Here is a 25357-nt window from a genome sequence, read left to right on the forward strand (position 1 = left end):
AGGAACTCCAAATCCATGCCTTTCATTTCTTCACTAGCCACTTATTCATCATAGGCCTTCTGTCCCCAAGGCTGCTGCTAGCCCATAAGGTGCCCTTGTACCAATTAAGAAAAGGGACCCATCCCTCAAGACACTCGTCTCCCTTTGGCTGGAAAATTGTCATGTGCGTTCACTCTTGATGACCAGGATGGGGCAGTGCCCTCCGGATGGCCTGTTTTGGTGCAGCGACCCTGGCTCCAGTCCTGCCGAAAATTCCCCTTCCAACAGTGTTAATGACTTGGCAGTTTTGCAAATCTGACAATCTTTCCTCAGTTCTCCTTTTCTGTTCTTTTCTTTTCCTTTTTTTTTTAATCTTAAAGGTTTTATTGCATTTTTTCCACTACCTGTTCACCCCCTTTTACCACCCTCCCTGCTGCAATCTCCAGTTGTCCTTTTCTTTGAGCTCTGTTTTACTTGACTGCTATGAGCCACCCCTCACCCTCCCAACTCACTGTGAAGAACTGAAGGAAACAGATTCGCAGAATAAGGACACAAGGGGTAGGTTGCTAAAAGGACCGACTGGCTACCACAACAACCGCAGCCCAGCCCAGATGTGCGTGAAGCCAGTCAGTCCTCCAAGGTCATTTACCCCAGATGTTGTCTCTGGTGGTCCCATGGTCCCATCCTCATTCTCACGGCCACCTTTGGTTCCGGCTTCCTGTCTCCGAAGAGTTCTTGTTCTCTGAGCCTGTCCCTTCATTGCTACCCTGGGGTTTGCCAACGCGAATTCATCTTTTGTTCCTTCCTCTTTACCCAACCTCCCTCCTCTAATCAAGCTCGATGAAACAAAGGCAGTGTGTTTTCATTTCAGAGACACAAACAGCCAGTTCCTTGGAGACTCTGCAGTCCTGCAAGCCCTCCCCCTCCCCTCACTCTCCGTGGATATAGCTGCTTGACTTTCTCTTCTCTTAGCTTCCCTCCCACCAGCTTATGCATCCAGTCATACTGGCCATCTCAAGGGGGTTTTTTGTGGTTTTTTTCAAGTTTTATAAAGATACTTTCCTAGGGAAAAACAGTTTCCTCCCTAAGAGGAATTCTGTTGCTGGATATTAAGCTAAGGGGTTTTTTTGTTTGTTTTGGTTTTTGTTTTTCACATGCCTTCATTACTTCTTAGTGACTACAGATGGATTAAGTATTAAACGTCACCTGCCCAGATTGACTCGAAGTGGACTGTTCAGTTTTAAGATGGTGAAGATTCTTTTCCAGAATTCCTTCTCTCTCCCTCTTGCTTGGCATTTCCCCCAGCGCACTGCATGCACTTTTTATTCCGCATGTCTCAGTTTCCACCACAGCTCAGAAACTGGCTTTTGGTTTTATAGACTCTCCCATTGTACTTCCTGCAGGCAGCCTCTTCCTCTGAAAATGATTACAATGGAAAGGGTGCCTGGCTTGCTCTTCATGCAGGCCCACTCTTGCTGTAATGACATTTTCCTTGACCAGCTTTGAAAAATCCCGTTTAGATGGTCACCACCTGCGGTTTCAATCTTACACTCAACGCTAACTCAGACACTCCTTTGTTGTCAAAACAATTTGGCTAGACTTTGCTGAATAACCCCTCTCTCTCTCTCTCTCTCTCTCTCTCTCTCATTGCTACTTTCCAAAAGTTAACCTAAACATGTCACAAATTCTCTCCCTCTTTGGATTTTGTGTCATAATGTCTTTCCTTCCTCTCAGACCAACTGTCTTTCTTTAGATCAGCTTTCCTCCTCTGTTCCTCAAAGCTCAGTCCTGCCAGCCCACTTTTTCTTCTTCCCGGGAAACCTCACCTACTGTTGCGGTTTCAGCTATTACTTTTTAAAGTTACTACAGGACTTCTGGCCGAGATAGAGGCATAGGTAGATACACTGTCCCTCCTCACACAACCAAAAGAAGGACAATAACAAATTTAAAAACAAAGAGCAATCAGAACTGCCAGAAAACTGAACTGTATGGAAGTCTGACAACCAAGGAGTTAAAGAAACACTCATCCAGAACGGTAGGAGGGGTGGAGACGGGCAGTGGGTGGAGAGGACTCAAGGCTAGACAAGGCAACAGCTGGTGGAGCGGGCGGTCCCACATTTGTGTGTGGATAAACCGGCAGGAACAACTGGGGAGCGAGACAGACTGCGCAACTCAGGGTTGCAGCGCAGGGAAATAAAGCCTCAGATGGCTGACTGAAAACACCTGTGGGGGTCGAGGCAGCAGCAAGAGAAACTCCCAGCCCCACAGGAGAGTTCGTTGGAGAGACCCACAGAGTTCTAGAATGTACACAAACCTACCCACCCGGGAATCAGCACCAGAAGGGCCCAACTTGCTTGTGGGAAGGAGAGGAAGTTACTGAAAGCCAGCAGCTGACTGAGAGACCAGCAAGTAGCATTTTTCCTTTTTGGACTTCTCCCCCACATACAGCCACTAAGCAGCCACATGGGTTGCCCTGCCCTGGTGAACACCTAAGGCTCCGTCCCCTACTATGTAACAGGTGCGCCAAGACAGAAAAATGGCCCAAATGAAAGAACAAATCAAAGTTCCAGAAAAATTACAACTAAGCAACGAAGAGATAGCCAACCTATCAGATGCAGAGTTCAAAACGCTGGTGATCAGGATGCTCACAGAAATGGTAGAGTGTGGTTGCAAAATAGAAGAAAGAGTGAAGGCTATAAAAAATGAAATAAAGGAAAATGTACAGGGAACCAACAGGGACAAGAAGGAAACCAGGACTCAAATCAATGGTTTGGATCAAAAGGAAGAAATAAACATTTAACCAGAATAGAATTGTTGAAGAACAATTAACATTTAACCAGAACAGAATTGTTTCTTCTTGTTGAAGAAACAGGAATTCAGAAAAATGAGGAGAGGCTTAGGAACTCCTGGGACAACTTTAAACATTCCAACATCCCAATCATAGGGGTACCAGAAGGAGAAGAGGAAGAGCAAGACATTGAAAAGTTATTTGAAAACATAATGAGGGAGAACTTCACCTAATCTGGAAAAGGAAATAGATGTCCAGAAAGTCCAGGAAGCTCAGAGAGTCCCAAACAAGTTGGACCCAAGGAAGCACACACCAAGGCACATCATAATTATATTACCCAAGACTAAAGATAAGGAGAGAGTCTTAAAAGCAGCAGGAGAAAAGGCAAGAGTTACCTATAAAGGAGTTCCCATAAGACTATCAGCTGATTAATCAAAAGAAATCATGCAGGCAAGAAGGGTCTGGAAAGAAGTATTTGAAGTCATGTATGGCAAGGACCTACATCCAAGATTACTGTATCCTGCAAAGTTATCATTTAAGATGGAAGGGCAGATAAAGTGCTTCTAAGGTAAGGTCAAGTTAAAGGACTTCATCATCACTAAGCCCTTACTATAGAAAATGTTAAAGGGACTTATCTAAGAAAAAGAAGACCAAAAAATATGAATGGCAAAATGACAATAAATTCACAACTATCAACAAATGAACTTAAAAAAAACAACAAAAAACAAATTAAGCAAACACCTACAACAGGAATAGAATCACAGGAATGGGGATCACATGGAGGGTTATCAGTGGGGAAGGGAAGGGGGGAGAATGGAGGAAAAGTTACCGGGAATAAGAAGCATAAATGGTAGGTACAAAATAGACAGGGGGAGGTTAAGAATAGCAGGAAATGGAGAAGACAAAGAACCTATATGTATGACCCATGGACATGAGCTAAGGGGGGTAATGTGGATGGGAGGGAGGTACCAGCTAGAGGGGAATGAAGGGGAGAAAAATGGGACAACTGTAGCATAATAAAATGCATTTTTTAAAAAACCTGACCAGAGATTTCCCTTATTTATTTATTCAAGTATGTATGTATTTTTTAACCATCTTAACCATTTTTAAGTGTGTAGTTCAGTGGCATTGGGCACGTTCACATTGTTCACAACCATCACTACGATCTCCACACCTTTTTCATCTTCCCAGACCAGAGCACTGTACCCATTAAACACTAACTCCCCAATCACCCCTCCCCCAGCCCCTGGCAACCAGCATTCTACTTTCTGAAAGTGGCATCCAACAGTATTTGTCTTTTTGTGACCAGCCTATGGCAGCATAATGTCCTCAAGGTTTAGTCATGTTGTAGCATGTCAACTATTATTGCACATGAATGATTCTAAGACCTGTGGCTCCAGGTCCTTCCCTCTCTCTCAAGATTCACGTCTGTACCTCCAGTTCCCTTTTGAATTTTTTAGCATGGAATCACTGCAGTCGCCTCCAAGTCCAGGAGTCTAAAACCATACTCATCCCCCTTCCCTCCAAATCAGAGTTCCTCATTTTTATCGACAAAATAAGCTTCCCCAGGCTCTTGGCATCTTGGGTTATTTCTATTCCTTCTTCCTTTATCTCTCCATATTAAGTTACCCCACAGCTTATAAAGAGTTTACAGTTCTTTGCTGCCTATATAATAAAGTCCAAAGTCTTCAGGTTGCTCATAATCTGGTCTTGAGTTAGTTGAGATTAGGCTCAGTTGCATATGTCAGAAAACCCCAAATAACAGTGGCTTAAAAGTGAGATAAAAGTATACTTTCTCTCATGTTAATGAACTCTGGGGATAGACAACCAAGGACTGGTGCACAAAGCTGTGAGGGATCCCAACCTGTTCCTTCTAGTTTATTACTGTATTATCTCAAGAACATCCCTATCCTCATGGTTTAATATGAAGATGGAGCTCCAGCCATCACATCTACATTCCAGGCAACAGGATGGAGAAAGGAATAAGGGAAAAGGCCACATGCCAATTGCCATTTAAGGCATTTTTCTAGAAGTATACCTACACCATTCCAAATTACATCTCATTGGCCAGATTAGTCACCTGGTCACATCTAGTTGCCTGTGTGGATGGAAAATATAATCTTTATTCTGGGTGGCACTTTTGTTGCTAAAGAAGAAGAGTAAATTGATACTGGGAAGAAACTAGCCATCTCTGCTACGGGTCTGACCTTGGCCTCAGTGTGCACTCTGCACACCCTCCTACCAACATGTGCTGCTGAAATGGGACTATTTGACACCTGTTATCACTCCCACCAGGCTGAGAGCTCTTTAAGGCTGAGAATCTTGTTGGCTTTATTTTCAGACTATAGTGAAGTGCTTAGCAGGGGCTAAGAAGGGGCTCAACACATTTAGATAAATAGACAGATACCATTGCAAAAAATATAGGTGGGTAAGGCTCAGGAAAGTGTTCTGGCACAGAAGGAAGCTACTTCAGGGTAAACAGTCTTGTGCTAGAAAAAATAATAATAATAATAAAGATCAATAATGTCATGTAGCATCATTATGCCATTTATGTAACCCTATGAATGAAACATGGCAGATTTTTTTTCCCCCTCGACAGGAGAAACAGCAGAATCACTATGTTGAGACACTGCTCATGGTCACACATCTGGTGAGTGCTGAGCAGGCCCGCAGCCTGCCTGCCTTCCCTCCAAGCCCGGCTCTCTTCCCTGGAAAGTAGGAGGCTAGAGCAGACTGCCCAGTCACCTCACCTCCAGTGCACCAGGCCCCGTGCTCCTTTGTTTTGTAAATGAGTGAGTGCTGGAGTCCTGTTCCAGGGGAAAGCAGCAAATCCAGGAGAGGCCCAAAGGGGAACTTGAGAGCAGGCCTGGCCTCTGGCAGGAGGGGGACTTCCCCTCATTGGGCTGACCTTCTGGCCCCTGTCAACTGCCAGCCTTGTAAACACGTGGGAGGCCATGAGCCTGGAATCTGCCGCTGCCTAGATTTCAGTAGGATGTCTTGAGGCCCATCCCACATGATGTGTTATTAAAGTACCATAAAAGTCTCATTTAATTGTCGATCGTCCCAAAGCAGGAACTCAAGGACATTACCAGAGCCAGGCCTCTGCCCAAGGTAAACAATGTCATGTGTTGGATGAGACAGGAGGGCTGCTTATGTGCTTTCCCTGCCCTGTTCCTCCTTGGGCTGAGGACAGAGTTCTGCAGGGCGACGAGGCACTGGCTGGGCCTTGCACTAACTCAGAGCCCTCTCAGGCGACTACTGGCACCAGTGGTTCTCTAAAGAAGGATCAACATCACCTGGGTATTGTTAGAAATACAAATTCTTAGACTCCCTCCAGGCCTACTGCATTAGGTGGCTCTCCTAACAAGCTCTTCAGGTGAATCGGGGAAACACTGCTCTAGCAGGTACGCCCAGGTGAAAGTTGAAAAGGTTAGTAAGCAAGGGCGGGAGGCGAGAGTCACGGGGAGGCCACCGAGGTGGATCCTGGCCTGCTTGGGGTGTTGGCCTTGAGGAGGCACTAAGGCATTTTACAAGTGCAGGTTGTGTCCTGGGAGGAGGAGGCCCAGCCAGGGAGAGGAGCCGTGGCCAGCAAGGGGCAACAGGTGAGGAAACTGAGGGGGAGGCTGGCGACCAATGTGAGGCCAGGCCAGAGCGGATGGGTCCCTCAGCCAGCCCTCCCGTGTGCGCTGTGTGCGGGCCAGAGTCTGGGCCGCCCGGCTGTCAGTGAGTCCTAGGTCCCTGCCCCTCCTGGTCATGCCCTTTGTGGCCGCCTCGCATGAGCACACACTGTTGATGGCGATTGGAGCTCTCCACATCTCACTGTTCATCACCCACCTGCCCCCGGCTCCGTGCCGCGGTGGTGGGGGGACGTCGCCTCCCTCAGAGGGGTGCAGTAGCATGTGGTGCAACAGGCAACATCAACCCGACTGGCATTTCGGGTGTTTTGTTTCACATCTCAGCCACCCCGTGTTTTGTCGTCCCGGGAACGAGAGGACGGACGGGATACCAATATTCCATGTGCTCAGGGACTGGCGTGCTGAGTTAGATGTCTCATGTTAGAATCCATACATCACTTTATGAAAAGTTGTTGGTGAAAACCTAGTCATTGTCCCAGGCGGTGATTAAATCCTTCATGTTTACTGTCAGGCAGAGGAAGCTCTAGCCTGCATGCTTTACCCCGACGCTAGCAATGTAGCCGCGCTCGCAGCCCCGACACCGTGGCTGCATCTGCGCCCGTGGACAGCTGCGGCTAAGCTGGAAGGCATGCTGGGACCTAAGCAGTGGAGGTGGGGAGGAGGGTGACCTGTTTGTGGGGTTGGATTCTGAGGGATGTGGCCAAGATGTCCTGTGTCTGCATCAGTAACTGGGTTTGACAAGTGAGAATGATGAGGGTTTGCTGGGGTCCCAGTGTGGGCCAGAGACAGTGGGTCTCTTGGTGCAGGCGGGTAGCCGCCTGAAACTGCATCAGGTCTGCAGCTGGGAGAGGCAAAGCCAAGGTGTTGTATCGAGAACCAGCCAAATAAACAGGGGCTACAGGCTAGAAACTGGCGCCACCTTGGAAACAGGGCGGCTGCTGGACGGCTTAGAGAAGGCTGGTGGATACGTGGGTGTCTGTTGCAACGGACGTGTGGCCGAAAGGGTGAGAGGCTGCATACCTGCCAGGACCTGCTTCTGATGATGAAAGGTGCCGGGGCCTGCAGGAGGCAGGACTGGCGATGCCGGAGCCCAACTGCACGGCCAGGAAACGACGTGAGTTATCTATCGGTTATATAGTTTCCAAGGACGTCATGGATTTTCCAAGCTTTAATTACAAGTCGACCTTCCACGTGTACGGTCCTGCCTCTGCCCTCCCTGGTGGCAGTTTCTGGAGCTTTGCTGCTTCCTGAGCACAGTGGGCTGTAAAGGAAAGTGCTTTGCAGTCAAGCCGATAGGGTTCTGAATTCTGATTCTGTTCTGTGAATCTGGGTATTCCAAGAGTTCCTCTTCATCTTGCTGAGCTCTGGCTTCCTCCTCTCTGCAATGGGGTGTGTCATGCCTTCTTCACAAATGTTATTGCAGTTGTGAGGATGGAGCAGGCCAAGCGCTGTTTCATCCCAGAGGGGGTTCTGAGTCAACGGTAGTTTCCTCAAGTTCTCCCGGCTCCCCCCTCCCAGTCTGCATGCTGGACAGACGACTTGGGTCCCTCTGTATTTTGAAAACCCAAATGCTTTGGGTAAACACACATCAGCCTATTTAGGTCAACTTTGTTGTAAACAGGAACTTGGGGAGAAGGGAGCTCTATATTTCTTTCACTTGGAAAGCCAGAGGCAATTTTCTTTCTTTCCTTTCAGTAAGGGAGAATCTATGGTGGATATTCTATCCTGGAGATCAAGTTCAGTCCTCTGGGCATGGAGTCATACAATATCCACCGCATTTACAGGGAAGGTTGGGGCAGGGGCCTCATCCACAACCCTGATCAAGGACAAGAAGTCTAGCTGGTTGCAGGTTGGGGAGAACCAGGCACTTGAACAGGCCATCCGCTCTGTGCCACCAGGTTGGAACAAGCCAATGCTTTATTCCCCTCTGTAGGAATGAGTTTCTAGCTTTCCTGCCTCATATCCGGAAAGCGAATTTGGATCATACTACCTCAAACAACCCTGCTTGCGCTGTGGTCCCCTGCACCCCCTGGAGTTTGAGATGTGCTCGCTGCTATTAGCAGAAAAGGGGAGGTCTGTTGGACCTTCAGAATGTCATTCAGCTTCGGGGCCGCCTGGCACTCCCGGCATTACAGCTGCATTCAATCTTCCTGGAGGCTGGCGGCTCCCAGCGTCCTGGCGCCTGTGGGCGGGTGATTGGCTTGTCCCAACTATGCTTTTCAGCCGAAGAGTCTTCAGAGAGAAGAGTCACGTTACAAAGCCGTAGTTATCCCTAAATGCTGCGTGTCAGGGGTATGTGATCATCCCGGCTTAAGACAAACTTCTGAGAGCTGTTGGATTTCCAGTTGTTTTTGCTACACAGGGTGGTGACATGTACATGGACATTTGGGGGAGATATAGGGAAAAAGTGGTAGGAAAGAACAAGGAAGGCTGCTTTGGGACAGTTCTGGAGGAGGAGAAAGACGAGGAAGGAGGGGAGGGAGAAGAGAAGGGAGGAGGGAGATGGGCGGGAGGAAGGAGTGTCTGTTCGCCACAGCTGAGCAATTACTCAGTTCTAAGTACGCACAGTATGTCCCCAGTGTGTGTCATCTACTGATTCCAGCTTCTGCAGTCATACAGCTCACTGAGCCCTGCTGCCAACAGCAAGGTGCGGTATGCACAGGAGAGAGGTGTCACAGGTAATGCCCAGTGCTGTGGGCAATTCCCCGGGTACTGCCAGGGAGGCATCTGCCTGGAAAGGCTGGCCGTGAACATGGCCTTTCCCGTTCCATTGGAAGGCATCACCGTAAGCTCTTTTAGGACCTAGACTGGGCCAGTGTTGTTTGCTGCCCTGTCTCCAGGGTTGAGCACAAAGCTTGGCATGAGGTCAGTGCACAGTAAACGTCTGCTGAATGAAGAGGAATGAATACTTAACTTCATACTATGAAAAACAACACCGGAAGACTGTTAGCCCGGACATGGCCCACTGTACTAGTGCCTCTTACGTTTATTTTGAATGTTGTGCTGCCGCCTTTGAAGATGGAGGAAGAGGCTTAGAGCCAAGGAGTACGGGTGATCTGTACAAACTGGAAAAGGCCAGGAAGGGGCTTCTCCCCCTAGAGCCCTGAGAATGAATGCAGCTCTGCTCGCACACACGGTGCATATTAACATCCCGAGAATCTTGTTAGAAAGCAAAATGCAGATTCTGATTCAGTAGGTCTGGGCTGGCGCCCAAGACTGCACTTCTAAAACCTCCCAGATGAGACGGAGGTGTGGGCCACTCTGAGCAGCAGAATCTTCATCTTTCCCGGGAGCTGGCCAGTCATCGTCTGCTGACTCGACCAAGCAGCCCTCTGAGGGCAGAAGCAGGGCATCCTCACTGACCGGCTGTGAGAAAGCCTGCAGGCTACATCACCGGAAAGTGGCAGTTTGCCGTTGGAACTCAAAAAGAATTTCAGTCCTTGTCTGCAGCCCGTTCAGCTCCGTTGCCTGGTGACCCGGGACCAGACAGAAGAGAAAGGAAGTGTTTCTGCTCTTTCTGCTCCGGCATCCTGCTCACCCCCGACAGGAGAGAGGCTTGTGACCTGCAGCCGCACTGAGCACCCTTGTGCCCAAAGCCTTCCGAGATGCCAAGAAGGTGGTCACTAGGCTCCCAGGGGCAGGGGAGGCCACGGTCCATTTTGTTAGGGGTGTTTGCTATGGTCTAGGCCCTTTGAGGTTCAAAATTCTCTTTTTAGCTTGAATATTATTTCTGGTGATTTGGGGGCATAGCCAATTATTCTTCTAGGAATCCAATCCAGCTCTATTCAGCTGCCAGCGCCTCCTACCATCACCCCTGTCATTTCTCCCGCCACCTCTCTAGCGTCTCCACCTCCACCGCCTGTGGCTCACACCCACACAGTGTTGTCACACAACAACCTGTGGATTAAGCAACGTTATCTCCATTTAGAGGTATAGGGGAAAGAGAAACCAAGTCCTCTGTCTGAGGTCTCAGCAGTAGTGAGTGGCATGGCTGGGACTAAACGTCTGATTCCAGAGCAAGTGTTGTCCCCACTGGCCAGTGCCTCCTTTGAGAGGCCCTACATGCCTCCTCTCCCACAGTCTCAGCAGCAAGCCCGTGGCTTTTACCTGCTCTGTGGAGTGGTGCAGGTTCACCCGCCCCTGGGCACGGTGCTTACGCAGACAGAGAGGGAGCCCAGATCTCCCTGGGTCCAGAGGCCAACCCCATTGTGTACGCACGCAGTCATGGTTCTGTGCCAAAGCAGCAGGCTGAGTGGATCACTTCACTCAAACTCTTAATTCCATGGGGTGGATGGCTCGGTGATTCACTGTCACTTTAGAACTTACATCTGTAGAGTCAACAACCCACGAAAGACATTTGTTTCTTAAAAAAAAAAAAATAAAGCAACAATCCCCACCGCCCCAACTCTGCCCTCATCCTAAGCCTGTGATGTGGGTAAAAAGACGCTAAGTCATAAAATACAGATAATAATGCCCTGCATTGTTATAGCAATGCACATGTTCAAAGGGTCCACAGTACTTTATTTCATCTTAATCCTCCTAATGCCTCCTTTTAAGGCAGGCAGGGCAGGTGTTATTATTCGTATTTTATACATGGGAAAACAGAGGCTCAAAGAGGTCCAGGGACTTGCTCGAGGTCTCAGATCTAGGTCCAGAAAGCAAACGGTCTGCCCACAGTTGTGGCACTCTTTTTGTCACATGCACAAGCTGCAATGGTTCCATTGTCTGGGACACACAGGTCACTGTATCCAGGCCCTGGCAGATTTATTACTAGCAACTGTCATTTCTTATTACCAAAAAAAAAAAATGCAACTCTTAGGAAAGCATCTGAAGATTAACCAAACAAAGTGCTCTGAGAGCCGAGTTGGCATGGCGTGAGCACAGGATGTGGAACACCCAGGGGCAGGGTGGGAATGCTTCTAGAGGAAAGGGTGCAGGTTCTAGAAACCAGCACATTCAAGATCACTCCTGCAGATAGCTAATGTGGGGAGCAGCGGGCAGGGGTCGGTCCCCGCTCCCCAGCAGGCCAATTCAGGTCTGGAAGGGCCAGAGTCTGGGTTTTAAGAACCCAGACCCAGAACTCTGGAGAGAAATTGTTAAGGATTCAAGTCTGGAAACCAACAGTCTGGGTGAAAAAAAAAAAAATGGTGTCTAGGCAAGAGACCAAGAATACCAAGAGTGCAGGCTGACACTAACTCAGGCCGCATAAAGCACAGGCTGTTTTTAGACTTCCTGTCCGAGACGGAACTAGGCGTAAGTGTTTAGGTTGGTCTGAAGCCACGGCGGGAGGCCAGCGGGCCAGCGGGCCGTACGGGGAGAACCAGGACGAGGAGAACCAGGACGTGAAGAGCAAGGGGCCCGTGGCAGACAAGGTTTGCACAGCTGTGTTTCCCGAGCAGACAGTGTTCAGAACACCGTCGGTCCCACGCTTCTGAGTGCGGCAGGAAGGAAGGCGTGTGCTCAGCATAGATGGGGTTACACTGGCTGCTTTACTTCTGGAGTTCTCAGTGCCTTTAATAAACAAATACGCCATGTGAATTTCCAGGCGAGGGCTCTTGAAAGCAAAGTTTTCCAAACTTTTTGAGTTTCCTCCCTACTCACTCCACTCTCCCGTTCCCCCACCCCCACTTTTTTTTTTTTTTTTGCCTTGGCACACACGTTTACCTCTCCTGGAGCACAGTGTAGGAAACTCAGTCCAGCCCTCCCTCAGCTGGGCCAATGGACATACCTGGGACAGTTTCCACTTGCCACACCTGGGCCCCGGTCCGTGCCCTCATCCAGAGTGTGCTGGAAGAAACAGTTAGAAGCTGGAACAAGACAGCATTGTGATTTTAAGATTTGCCTACCTTTCCATTTCTAATTTGATTAGCATGTTTCCTTCCAGTTTTTTTCTATGCCTTTTTAAAGTTTACTTGTCTTAGTCTAATATATTTAAGACTAGTGTTTGAGGTCTCGTCCGCCGGGGTCGGCAGCCAAACTATACTGAAACTCAGCATAGAAGATCAGCAAAGCCTGAGGACCCCAGCCTTTCTCTGACCACCAGGATGTAAGCTGCTCGCCTTGTTCACCAAATGAACAGGAGCCGAGGGGCAGGGTAGTGGAGGGGGCAGCCAGGCCCCGTCACTCCCATGCGTCAGTCACGGTGACCACAGCCATCTGGGCCGGACCTGGCAACACCCCTTGATGTTTTTCCGTCTGGAATCTGCTCTCTTGTTGTTTCTCCCAACCCTGGCCTCAGCCCCTCTCTATCGGGAAGTCTTCCATGGTCCGTGGTCCACCACAGTAATTCTCCAAGGTGGATATCCATCAGAATTACGTGAAAGGCCTTTTAGAGATGCTGATTGCTGGGTGCCATCCCCGGGATTTCTGACTGAATAGTTCTGAGAGGAAACCTGGGAGGCTGCATTTCAGTGACAGTCCCTGGTGATGCTGATGCTGATGCTGTTGGTCAGAAGACCCTATGTTGAGACTTGCTGGTCTGTAGTTCCCAGGCCTGTGTCTCAGAATCAGCAGGGAAGCCTGGTGACGTGGAGGTTCCGGGACCTGCCTCCGTCCCACGGAATTGGATCGCCAGCAGTCTCTGTCTCGGTGGCCTCCTCCTGGCCTGGCCTCTGATGGCCTGTTTTCCTCCCTCTGGTGCCAAATAGGTTTTCACGGGATGGTGGCTGCCCCTGCAGCAAGCTTCCCTAACTTCCCATTGCCACAGAAACCCATCACCTCTAGCGTGGCCAGGAAAGTTGAAAAGAAAGACTTGCATTTGCTGTTTGACTAGCTTTAGGAAGGTCTCTCTCTGGGCATATACTTTTTTCCCCTCTAGTGAAAGTAAAACTATCACTTGCATATCACTGACAGTTTGTCAAGTGATTGTCTTCAACAATAATTCTATGGAGGAAGTATCATTAGCCCCACTTTGTATATGAAAATACTGTGACTCAGGTTTAAGAAATTTGCTGATGGCTTCAGGTCCCATGGTTTTCCCATCATCCAGTGCTGGAGAGAAAGCTCTAGGTACGTGTAAACACCCTGATTTGGTGGGCAAGTTCCCTCCCTCTCCACCTGGGGGTAAGAACACAGGCAGAACTAATGGCCCTACCTGATCCAGGCCACCTCCCATTGTCGCGAGCCCTTGGTGTCAGGCTGTGCCTGATTTCAGATAATTTTTATACTGAGGCACCTTGATAGGGTCCCTAAATTAGAATTTCAGACAAACTATCCCTCAGAATTGAGACTGAGTAAACATAATGTGGGTATAACTAGATATGCTAGGCATATCAATTGAATTGAACAGGATTTTCACTGGCCACATAAAATTCCTTTGTATAAGTATTCTTCTCCTTTAAAAAAAAAACAGGGAACTAAACTTAATGTGATCAGATGACCTATCCAAGTTTATGGGGTTAGAAATGACAGAACTAGAATGTGAAGTCTGTCTGGCTTCAAAACCTGCGTTCTTGAATGAAAAGGATGAACAATAACAAGTGTTGGGGAGGATGTGGAAAAGAGGAAACCCTCCCACAATCCTGCTGCCATACTCAGTGGGACAAGCACTTTGGAAAGCAGCTTGGCAGATTCTCCCAAAGTTAAATCGAAGTACCCTTGCCCTGACCGGTGTAGCTCGGCTGGTTGGGCATCATCCTGCGAAGTGAAAGCTCACCGGTTCGATTCCTGGTCAGGGCACATGCCTGGGTTGTGGATTTGGTCCCCCGTCGAGGAGTATATGAGAAGCAACCAATTGATGTTTCTCTCTCACATCAATGTTTCTCTCCTTCTCTATCTCAAAAAAAAATAGTTAAAAATAAATAAAGTACCCTTATCATATGACCCAGTCATCTCATTCCTGGGTATTTACCCAATAGAAAAGAAGCAGATACACACAAAGATGTGTGTACACAATGTTGACAGCAGTTCTGTTCACTGGAAACTACTGAATAGTCCCAGCTGGGAAACTACTGAAATGTCCAACAGGTGAACAGGGTAAATAAACGGCAGTGTATCCTTACACTGGAATACCACTCAGCAATGAAGAACAGCACAATGAAAATGAATCAACGTGGATGAATAAAAAAAATTGAATAAATCAGACCTCAGAGAGTACCTACTCTATGATTCTCTTTATATGAAACACTGGCAAAGGTGAAACACACCTACAGTGGCACGTGGGCAAGAGTCGGGGGCGACAACCCTGTTTTCTGATCTTCCTTCTACAGCTGCGAAAACAAGGGTCAGAAGGTTAAATAGCTTGATCTACCAGCAGGCTGTTCTGTCCTCCTCGACCTCGGGCTGCCATGCTTGACCTTGTTTTGCCGGCTCCCTCCTCTCATTGGGAGAGTGTAGGCCTGCCGTCCCCTGGGCCTGTGGGTGGAGTGTGTGATTTAGGGTAGAGCTAGGGAAAGAGGCAGTGTGATTTAGGGGACAGAGCACAAGATTTTTTTTTAAATCCACTTTATTCCTCAGTATAACATACAATGCACCCATTATCAGTGTAGAAATTGAGTTTTGAAAAATGTAACCCCACCTCAATCAAGATATAAAACAGTCCCATCACCCAGGAGTTCCCCTCTTCATGCCCTTTTGCCCTCAGGTCCCCCATCCCGGGCCACGAAATACGCTTATCTGCCTTCTGTCACTATAGATGTTTTACCTCTTCTAGAACTTCACAAAAAAGGGTATGTACTCTTTGAAGGTTGGCTTCTTTAATGTTTTGAGGTCCATCCAGGTTATTGTGAGGATTAGTAGCTCACTGTCTGGTTGCTGAGTAGGATTCTGTGATGTGGATACACTGCAACTTAATTCATCCCTTTCACCTCCCGTTGAAGTTCTGTAGTTTCCAGTGTTGGACTACATTATAAACAAAACTGCTATCAAAACTTCTGTGCATCTCTTTGCGTAGGTATATGTTTCTTTTCTTTTTTTTTTTTTTTTTTGCAAATACAGGAATATATTGCTGGGTCCTGTGATAAGTTACCTCCCTAGTGTTTTATTTATGGATTGACCCTGGCACTCTCAAGTGCCACATGTCACATACAGTATGGGCGGGTTCCCAAGAGTGGCAGGGCGGACCCAACACAGAGAGCTTAGAAGTGGTCCTTTGCTCAATCATTTACTTTCAACATGCTGTGACATCTGTCCTCTGAGGTCATGGAGTTGGCTAGTGATAGAATCAGAATTGAAATCTGACAGCGAGCTGTCAGACGGATTAAAGCCGGAGCTGACAGTCGGGGTTTTCACAGCCACACCACGAAATGAAAACAATGATGATCTAATCAGACCTGATGGGGAAGACAAAACATTGAAATTACGAAGTCTGTATTGCATATAGATTTATATGCACCCCTCCCTAAGGGCGTATGTCGCACTCAGATATAAGTGAATGATTCGAAGCTACATGGATTAGCAAGACATTTGGTACATGTCAATAAACCCCTACGCTTTTTCAAAGCAATGTTTGAAATCATGGCATTCTCCATTCAGCACCTCACAAAATTCTCTAAACTTAATGATGAATGTTTAAAGGCTTTTTCCTATTTTTTAAAGTTGTTTTACTAGCAGAGGCAAAGAATCACGTGCCATAATGACAAAAAGAAACTAAGGGAAATCGCACAGCACCAGAAGGATGGGTGCTGGTCTGTACACACTGCTGGAAGATGCAGAGAAAACATCGCTGAGCATTAGAACAAATTATGAAGCATTGGGCATCTGGCTATAATATAGATTTAAAAAACCCCAGCATGTTTTAGCCTGTGGTATTTGTTGGACTGTTCCAGTCGTGAACTATACATACAGTTGCTGTGTGTATGTATACCATTAAAAGAAAAATGTACCAGTGAAGATAAATTCTTAACAATTTTTTTAATAACAATTCTTCGGAAAAACTGTGGACGCATCCTCACTAATTGAGGGCTCAGATAAAAAGGTTCCTTGGTGAGAGTACAGACCTAGCACCGTCCATGAAATTCTTTCCCTGACCCTTAGTCGGTGAGCGATTGCTTCGAAGCCAGGAGTGCACAAAATGCGATATCATCAATGTAGTAACTGGTACAAAAACAAGATTTTAAGTATAGTGGAATGCTTGCAACATTTTTATAATGAGGGACAGAGTTAGCATGAAAGTATCTTGGCAATTTGCTTAGAAGAACCATTAAGCTTGAAGACAAATTACACTTTGTTAAATCGATAGACAACAGTTTCAAACTTGCTGGTCTTTTTTAGTCTGATAGCTGGTTGTCAGTAATATGTCACCTAGTAAGTATTTTAGGAAAAAAAAACCTCACTTCATGGAGAAGAAGTAATTGTGTTTCCAAAGTAACTTGTGTAGTTCAATGTGGGAAGGTACATTTTAAAAAAGGTGAGGGAGGGGATTGATTTGGAAAACAGATGTTCGGCAATGTGGCTGCTGTTCTGATTCTGTAACTGAAAGGGATGAGCTCATTCTGTAGAGACTCTCACATCTGCAAATTAAAAACCCACTAAGAAGTGAATTTTAAAGCCTGGTTTGAAAATGTCAAAAGAAAGAGCATCGGTGGGGTTTGAACCCATTTGCAAAAAGTGGGACATCTCCCAAAACATGAAAAGGAAAGATTGAAACCAGGGGGAAGGGTCTTTGATTAGCGACAGTTCTGTAAAAATCTTCGTGCAACTGAATGGCAATTAACACAACCAACAAGGTGCCTCTTCTGTTTGGAGTCACCCATATTTGTGAGGAATTTTTTCTTCAGCTATGACAACCTTTGAAAGCAAGTTTACAGACAAAATTACCATGAACCCAGACCAATAAATCATTGTGTCACAAAGCTTTAAGTCAAGATTTTCAAAAGTACAGAAACACATTCAAATCAAAATATTTTCCTTCCCCCAAATATTACTATTATTTTTAACATGAGCAAAACTTCAGCTTTATTTTGTCTTTTATCTCTATTTGTGTGAATGTTCTGTGATTTATATATTAGCACAGTTATACATATACAGGGTCTGGATCAAATAACACCTCTTTTTATTTCAAAATCATAAGCATGCAATTCTGTAACAGAATATCACACTGAAGCACACACACCATATGACATTTTAGGTAAAATGTTCAGATTAAAACTATAAATTACTACACCCATATTATTGCCCTACCCACCACACTCAAGCAGGCATTACTTCTGCCAGACCCTGTATATATAATTTATAAATAAATGTCTCTATACTGGGATCTACATGTAAAGTGTTTTGCTGATGTAGGTGCATAATAATAAAAGCAGGGTGGTCCCGACAGCAGACAGTAAAACCTTTGGAGGTGACCTGCATCTTCCTCATCGATGTTTCCCACTGGCTCACACAGGACACGCGATAATGAGGCTCAGCTCTGTAGGCTGACGGGCTGACTGATGGACCAAATGAAGACACCTATTGGTTGAAGTGTTATGTCATAGAAACAGTATAAATGCCAACTCAGGGGGAAAAAGACTGAATAAACAAATACACATTTGGCAGAGCACCAAAAGGGTCCTCGTTTTTCCCATTTGGACTACTGGTCTGAACACCACCCACGGTAGCTAAATGCATTGTGTCCACCCTGCCGGGTGCTCTGAGCTTTACGCCCAGGCCCTCCCCACATTCTCGCAACAGCCGTATGGGAAACCAACCAGCGCCTGCGCTGCTTTCCCAGGTGCCTGTGCCTCCTCTTCTAGAAGGACGGTGGCCCCAGAGACAGTTCTGGAAACTGCTTATGTTTCCTGTTTCCCCAGGGGATTTCAGACCCAGAGATCCCCATCACGTCCCCTGCTGGGAAAAATGAGTTACAAAAATAGAAGCAGAAAAGAAATGTCGAAATTGAACCTCCACGTATAATGACTTTATCATCGATCTACCGGTCACAGGAGATAGGTTCTGAGCTATTTTCCCAGTAAGCGGAAAAAACCCAAGCTGCCCTTGGAGGCCTCCCTTTGGGCAAAGCCTCCGAGGCTCCGCCACAGGGCCCCGGGCGCCTCCCTCTCTAGGGGGTTGAGCCTTTGGCCTACTCCTTTCCGCTCCACGTAGACAGGGATGTTGGTTTGGTTGCTCTGGCTTTTGAGAGCACAGAGGACTAGACGGCCTGGGTAGGCCAGCTTTGTGGGTATGTGGCCTGTGAGGGGCCCGGAAAAGCCCTGCACTTGGTTTAAAGCTCTGCTGTTGCTATCTTAACATTCTTAATAATTTTTCCACAAAGAAGTCATGTATTTTAATTTTGCACTGGACCCCACACATAGAAGAGCCAGTCTGTCATCCAGACCAGGATGCGGTAGTCTTGGGGAGGGCTGGCTTGGGGGACTTGTTCCAGCTCCAGTCGTGGACCCCAGGCCCATTTCAACCTTTGACATCCAGTTTAGAAACAAACTTAACCTAAAACCAGACCTTTGTACATGGTAGTCCCCTGGCAGAGTGGGCAGAGAAAGCAGCTGCCTCCCCGCTGATCTGGGGGTTGGGTGGTGAGAGCCTGTCCCATCTTGTGTCCTGGACCCGAAAACGTTTCCCACATTTAGGGCCCACCCAAGATGACAGCACTTGGAAGGAGGCTGTGCCAAATATCTTCTCATTATTGTATTTATTTTACAAAGCCCCTTGACTAATCCATTGGAGTTAACATTGATGTGGGCAGGAAGTTAATTACCGAATACCTGTCTTTTAAACTGTAGTTTTTATCTCATTTAATTCTTCCGAAAAGACTGGGAAGACATAGCGTCTGCTTTAGGTTCCCCCGTCTGGAAGACTGAGGTAACAGTAGTGTGTCCCTCCCTGGGCTGCCGTGGGAGTCGATGACTAATACGGACTTACTGCTGAAAGCAATGCCTGCTCTATGGTAAATACACAGGAAGTAATGTTGGTTTACTAAGTATTCCATCTGTTATCTCTCCAGAAGACCAATATATCTGATTTCTAGAAGTTCTATTTGATTCTTAGTTCTTTCATAATTTTGCCTTCATTTAAAAAAATGGTGCTTTATTCTCATCTCATGTTTAAATCCCTTTGGTCTTTAACCTTTCTAAACAAACATACAGTCTGTCTTCAGTGCTGGTATAAGACTGTTATGTAAGATGTGGGGCTAATCCTGCCTTTTGTTGTGTCTGCTGATTCTCACAGGGATTGCGTCTTCATTAGAAGATTTGTCTGCTGCTAAAACTCCACACATACTCCTTGTAAAATAAATCATAGTCCCTTTCAGTAATGAAAAATATCATAGCTTATTAATGAGAGTTCTTTGGACCAATTGGAAGCAGAGGAGCTCATGGTGCCCTCCCAGCCTTGTGAAGACAATATCTTCCTTTTCCTGGGTTTTCATTTTGTACCACGTTTATCTGCAGTTGGGCCTAATTCACCACAGGAATCATCTATTTTATGTTTTGGGGTTTCCCCTGTACCCCGGACACGAGTCTCATTTTGACGAACGTCCCATTATGTAACGGAACTATAACTCTGGGCCAACTTCCTCCTCTCTGAGCCTTGGTTTTCTCCTCCGTAAAAAGGGGATGATAAGAGGGATGCAGACATTTTCACTATTGGGCACCATGGGGTCTATTGTAGTGTGAACCCTCTGTCAGCTCTTTCCGGTGTTGTATCTCTTTGCACTAACCTCTCTCAGTAACATCTATAGACTCAAATCAGATGCGGCCTGATAGCGCAACCACTGGGCCAGCACGATCACTACTAACTCCTTACCTTTCCCAGAGTGCCCCGCTAATGCCAGTGTGCCCGGCTCATCCATCCCTCCTCCTCTTCTCCCGCGTTCCTGCCGTCCTCTCCGTACACCAGGCTCGTGCATCCTCCCGCTTCACAGAGTTCGCTGTCTCCACAACCCCTTTCTTTTTGGCCCCTGACTAAATCATCTCTCCATCCTTCAGAGCACAGTTGAAGTTCCATGTCCTTTATGAAGCTTTGGACCAAATTCAACCCACACTAATCTCTTTTGAGTGTAAAAAGCCCCCGTGGAGAGGAACGTGGAGTGCAGCTTTCCCAGGATTTGGTGGCTTCGCTCACGGTGAGGCTGTGGGTGTCGTCCTAGTGAAACGGAACATCCTCCCACAGGTGAAGGGCGCGGCATGTAGCCAATGTACGTGAACTCCCGCCAGGCCCGAGTAGGTGCTCTTAGTGTCTTTAAACTTTGGCTTTTGGGTATATACTTGGTGGGGATGTGGGGGACCTGACTCGTGTTCCTCCAGAAAGGACATCTCTTTGTGACAAATGTCCCTTGGTTATGAGCCTGGAATCACTTTTTTTGTTATTCTTGTTAATTGTTCAGACTGAAGGCTCAAGGATTACTCACATAGTGTAAATACCAACCCCAGCCCGGGCTTTTTTGAAGTCAGAGCTATTGGAAGAATGGAAACTTGAGGGGAAGGGGCGTGGGGAGAGGGACTTTTGGATTTAATGCGTTCCATCTGTTGTCACACTGTGGTGAGCTAGGAGCACAAGCTGCGAAGTGACAGTTCTTCAGGACGTGTGAGTCTGTCACTATGTCTTTCGGTCCAGAGGAAGAAGTGGAGCAGGACTGCTGTCCCCATGGTACAGAAACAGAAATGGAAGCTAAAAGAACACTGGGACGGGAACTAGGTCTTGTGGGGACTCCATTCTGTTTGCAGAGGAGAGAAGGTGATGAGCCTTCACAAGAGGGAGGCAAGCAATTCTCATCCGTACACCATTGCCCGGTTCCCACACCCGTCTCCGGCCCTCTCCACTTCCCCGACAGCCTGGACCCTACCTCCACTCTCCGCGGAGGAGAAAGTAATTCCTTCCCATGTGCGCAGAGTGCAGTTACACAGCACGTGTGTCTATGTTTCTGTTTTCCAGCGGTGCCATGAGGTGACATGGGTACTGAGTCCAGTTTTATGGAGGAGCTGTCTGCAAACCTGGGGCTCGGGCTGGGGATGGGGTTTGCTCCAAAGGCCACACGTCCAAATGGCACATCTGGGGTTTTAACTCACACTCTTTGTCATCCCGAGCTGTGGGGTCAGAGACGTATTTAGAATGCAGGTGGTAATGGATTTTTTTGTTTGTTTGCTTTTTATTGAGGTGAAATTCATAGGACTTACAATCAGCATTTTAAAGCAAAAAGCCAGTGTCATTTAGAACATTCACAAGGCTGTACAACCGCCACTTCTATTTTCAAAACTCCTCTGGTGCCCGCTCCCTGGGTTTCCGTGCAGGACAAAAGGAATCCTCTGGGTTTTGTCTGGGTGAGACATCCGTCCAGCTCAGGGCCTTGTGCCTCGCAGGGGCCTGTCTCTTGAGACTCTCCAGCTCTCTCTCAGAAACCTGGTAATGTAGAAGAGAAAGTCTTTCCTAGATTTAGCACCTTGAGGGAATCAGGTTGAGGATATGTGAATTATGCATGTTCTAGTCCTCTTATTTTTTAAAAATGACATTTCCAAATTGCCTTCTCCTAGGGAACTTTCCCCAGGGAACCGCTCCTAGTCTTGAGAGCAGTCGGACACACTCGCCTCTCCGTGTCCCAGGGCTGAATTTCACAGTCACTGGGCTTCTTGTCTTTCGAAGGAGATTGTCTTCTCGGTCAGGTGCCTCACAGCCTCGGCAGCGCTGCAGTGCCCTACGCTGTCCTGGATACAAAACAGGTGTGTGACAGGTGTGTGTCGGATTGTATTGGATGGCGGCCAGCCAGCTCCCAAGTCCTAGCCACCACCTGGTGACCAACATTTTCCTTCTTTTGAAACAGTGGGTCTGGCGGCTGAGGAGCTGGGCTGGAGCTGGGCTGGAGCTGGTAGGGACTGGTCAGGCTCCGGCTGGCCGTCACTCGGGCAGTTTGCACTGCTGCCTCACTGAGCAGATGGAAGGCTCAGTTTTCCTGAGAGCTTCACACAAGTTCACCCAAGAGTAGAAGGGCTTTGGCCTTTATTTAAACTTGCCAGTTCCAGGAGCATAGGCCCCAGGCTTCAGTGAGTCGTGGAGGTCCTTTTTGTGTCCTGCGTCACCAGGAGTTGAAGCCAGTCTCTCTGTGGTGGTCAGGGGTGGCTGAGGTAGAAGAGGCCTGATGGGAAATGGTGTGGCTGGGGGCACCTTGGATGAGCGCCCCCACTCTGCGGGTGGGCCTAGAATCTCGTTGAAAGATTTCCCCTCTGGCGCCTTCTCACGGCTCTCCAGGCCATCACCGAGCCGACGCCAACGACAAGGCCACCTCCTGCTGCCACGGGTGCAGCCCAGGAGAGCACAGCGGGGCCAGCCTCAGCCTCTGCAGGGTCCTGGAGCAGCTGGCTGTTCCTCAGGGTGTGGAGGTAAGGGCGCTCCTGTGGAGGAGGGAAGGGTTGAGGGTCAAAGGCCTCTGAAACCAGCCACCTGCCCACGTCAGGCCGGCCGATCCCCGTCCCGGAGATGCCGCACCTTTCCACAGCACCTCCGTGTGTAAAGCTCCCTGATCTACACTGTGCCCAGATCTCCCGAAGGAGGAGGGCTATCCAGAGTGGGTGAGAGCCCGCTATAACCTCTTTGGGGTGTCTCATCGCATCTCCTTTCCTGTCGACCCGATTTTGAAAGATTGGGGGCTGACAGGTGACCAATGAGAGTGTCCCGGGGAGCTGGCAGAGCCCCCAACTCTGTTTCTCCTAGGCCCCCGGGGACAACTGTCCCCATCCTCCCATCCAGGGGTGCCCGGGGAGCAGAGGAACTCTGTGTAGAAGGACAGCTGGCTCTGTAGGCTGGAGAACTGAATATGAGAGAGGCGGGGGAGGCGGTATGTGGGCCCGCCCCCTGCACGCCTCCTCCCGGGGAGCACTCATTGAGCGCCTGCCTGCCGTGTGGAGCCCTGTGTGGGGAGCTGGCACAGCACCCGAGGGCTAAGATATGACCGAGAGATAAAAGGAGCCTGTCAGTGTCTTAACAGAGGTATGAACAGAACAGAGAGGCCGAGACAGGTGTGTGTGTCTGGGGTGGAACCGTAGAGTGAGATAAGGTGGAACCATAGAGTGAGATAAGGCGGAACAGTAGCCCAGACAAGGCCTGAAGGATGTGAACATTTTCCATAGGCGGGGCTGGGGGCCAAGCCTCTGGGAGAAGCAGAAGGCAGTCGTGGGGCTCATCTGGGAAGCTGTTGCAGTTTCAGGAGCAGAGTGTCCAAGGCAACTGAACAGAGAGGGTCCAAGGGGCCTCTCTTCAATGGGCAGAGGGAAACAGGGAGGGCTTTAAGCAGTCTTGACAACGCTGGAGTCACTTCCAGGGATGCTGCTCCACGTCCAGCAATGATTTGGGGGGTGGAGGGAGACAGAGGAGCTGGGAGCAAGTGAGGGACTTTGCCGATGACCTGGGTGAAGGCAGTAGAGGCCTGGGATACGGCAGCGGTGGAAAGGGAGGAAGAGAATGGCAGGCTCCCAGAACAGGCAATGGTGTCTTCTTTCTCTGTGCCTCCCTTCCTCCCCACTCCCAACCCTGCCCCCACTTACTCCCCCCGCTCCCCCCCATGGCGTGCCTGGCCTGGGAGAGCTCCTCAACCTTGTTTAAGACAGAGTATGACTCAGACTCCTCAGGGTAGAGGGTGACTCAGGTTCTGGCCAGCACTGCCGCCTCCCCTGAGTGCCTCTTCCTGCTTCAGTCTGTTGCTCTCTGGCTCCCCTCACCCTTGGACGCGCACCCTGAGGAGCTGAGAAGTGGCCGGGGCAATGAGGAGGGTGAGATTTGAGAATGGCGGCAGTGAATGAAGGTGCGCCAGGCCAAAGCCTCCCAGGGGGCTTTTGCTGTCTCCAGCTGGATTTATCAGCGCCCCCCACGCCCTCCCCAGGCATCTGGTCCGCACTGGACAGGCAGGACGTTTACTCACAGGAGAGGGACACTTGAGTTTGGTTCGGCTGTAGGTGAAGTTGTTGGAGGTTGTCTTACGGCCCACTGGTTCCAGCTGACGAGAGGAAAGAGAAACCCTGACTCCCTCCAAAGCTGGGAGGAGTGTCCCATCCCAGACTCCTTCCCTTTGCAAGAGTGAAACCAGCAAAGAGTCTAGACCCCAGGCAGATACCAGCAGCAGCCCCGGGGCCAGAGCTGGCCCTACTCTTGCTCACAGAGCCACAGGTCCGAGTCCGCCACAGTCAGGGCTGGTCCCCAAGTCCGTGTCCTGGATGTGCTGAGGCCAGCACAGACCGGCCAGTCTAGGGGCCCCAGTGAGTGGAACGTGGGGCCCAGACCTTCATTTCCTGCTTCCCTTGTGGCGGCTGTGGTCGCAGGCGTTGTGCACGTTCAGTTTATAGAATGGTGACAATCCTATTTACCAGCTTCTAGAAGTGTGCGGGGCCAGTCCATCTCAGGAAAACTTGGAAAGCACATTGGTTACCGTGACACCGTTGCCACACTTGGTTTGTCAGCTCTGAGAAGTCTGGTTTTCTCACCTGAGCATCTTGGTATGTTTTCCCCGTAGAGTAAAAGGTTTACTCCAAACATTCCCGGGAGCAACAGTGGTTCTCAGAGGTTCTGCTTAGTACTGTTGATCCTTGGACCCTCTGAGAATGAGCTGGAAGCTGCTGTACCCCCTCCTCCCAGCACCTTCAGCCAGTGGCCCGTCCCCTGACGTGTGGCCAGTCCCAAGAAGGATGGACACCTGGCACTCTCACCTATTCAATTGTCCTGAACATCTGGCCTCCACTATCTTCTAATCTGCGTCCCTGCCTGTTGTTTCTGACCTCACGGGTGCCTGACCCCCCCGCCCCCATACAGCCTGTGCAGGGAGTGAAAGTACTCTGCCAGCTAATGACCACACCTGGCTCATGACCTTGCTTTCTGTGGTTTTAAAACCTTTCTGCCTGTTCCTGGGTAGCACAGAGGAGGAAGGGCTGCTCTGACTCTGGGAGAGACAGTGTGGTGACTGGGAAGAGCACAGCGGGTCTGCAGCTGGGGCCCTGGCTCTGTGGATACTGACTGCACGTTGCTAGACTGGCTCCTGAACTGCCCCAGGGTTAGCTGTAGGGCATTAAACCCTATCCTGACCGCTCCACACTGAGCCGTTGTG

At 48.7% G+C, this 25357-nt stretch overlaps 1 protein-coding gene across 1 annotated transcript in view; it reads right to left on the minus strand.

Annotated features, from left to right (window-relative positions):
- Window positions 1-19027: 19027 nt before the first annotated feature.
- Window positions 19028-25357, minus strand: part of PLB1 (phospholipase B1) — a 116844-nt gene continuing 110514 nt past the window's right edge. Inside the window, exons 57-58 of the mRNA XM_045844325.1 lie at window positions 24182-24256; window positions 19028-22658 (exon numbers count right to left, since the gene is read on the minus strand). Of these exons, the coding sequence (XP_045700281.1) occupies window positions 22464-22658; window positions 24182-24256 (270 nt within the window). The 3' untranslated portion in view covers window positions 19028-22463. The remainder of the gene's footprint in view (window positions 22659-24181; window positions 24257-25357) is intronic.

Source organism: Phyllostomus hastatus, unplaced genomic scaffold (assembly GCF_019186645.2).
Source record: "Phyllostomus hastatus isolate PE091 unplaced genomic scaffold, TTU_PhHast_1.1 phas_contig_402, whole genome shotgun sequence".
Lineage (NCBI taxonomy): Eukaryota > Metazoa > Chordata > Mammalia > Chiroptera > Phyllostomidae > Phyllostomus > Phyllostomus hastatus.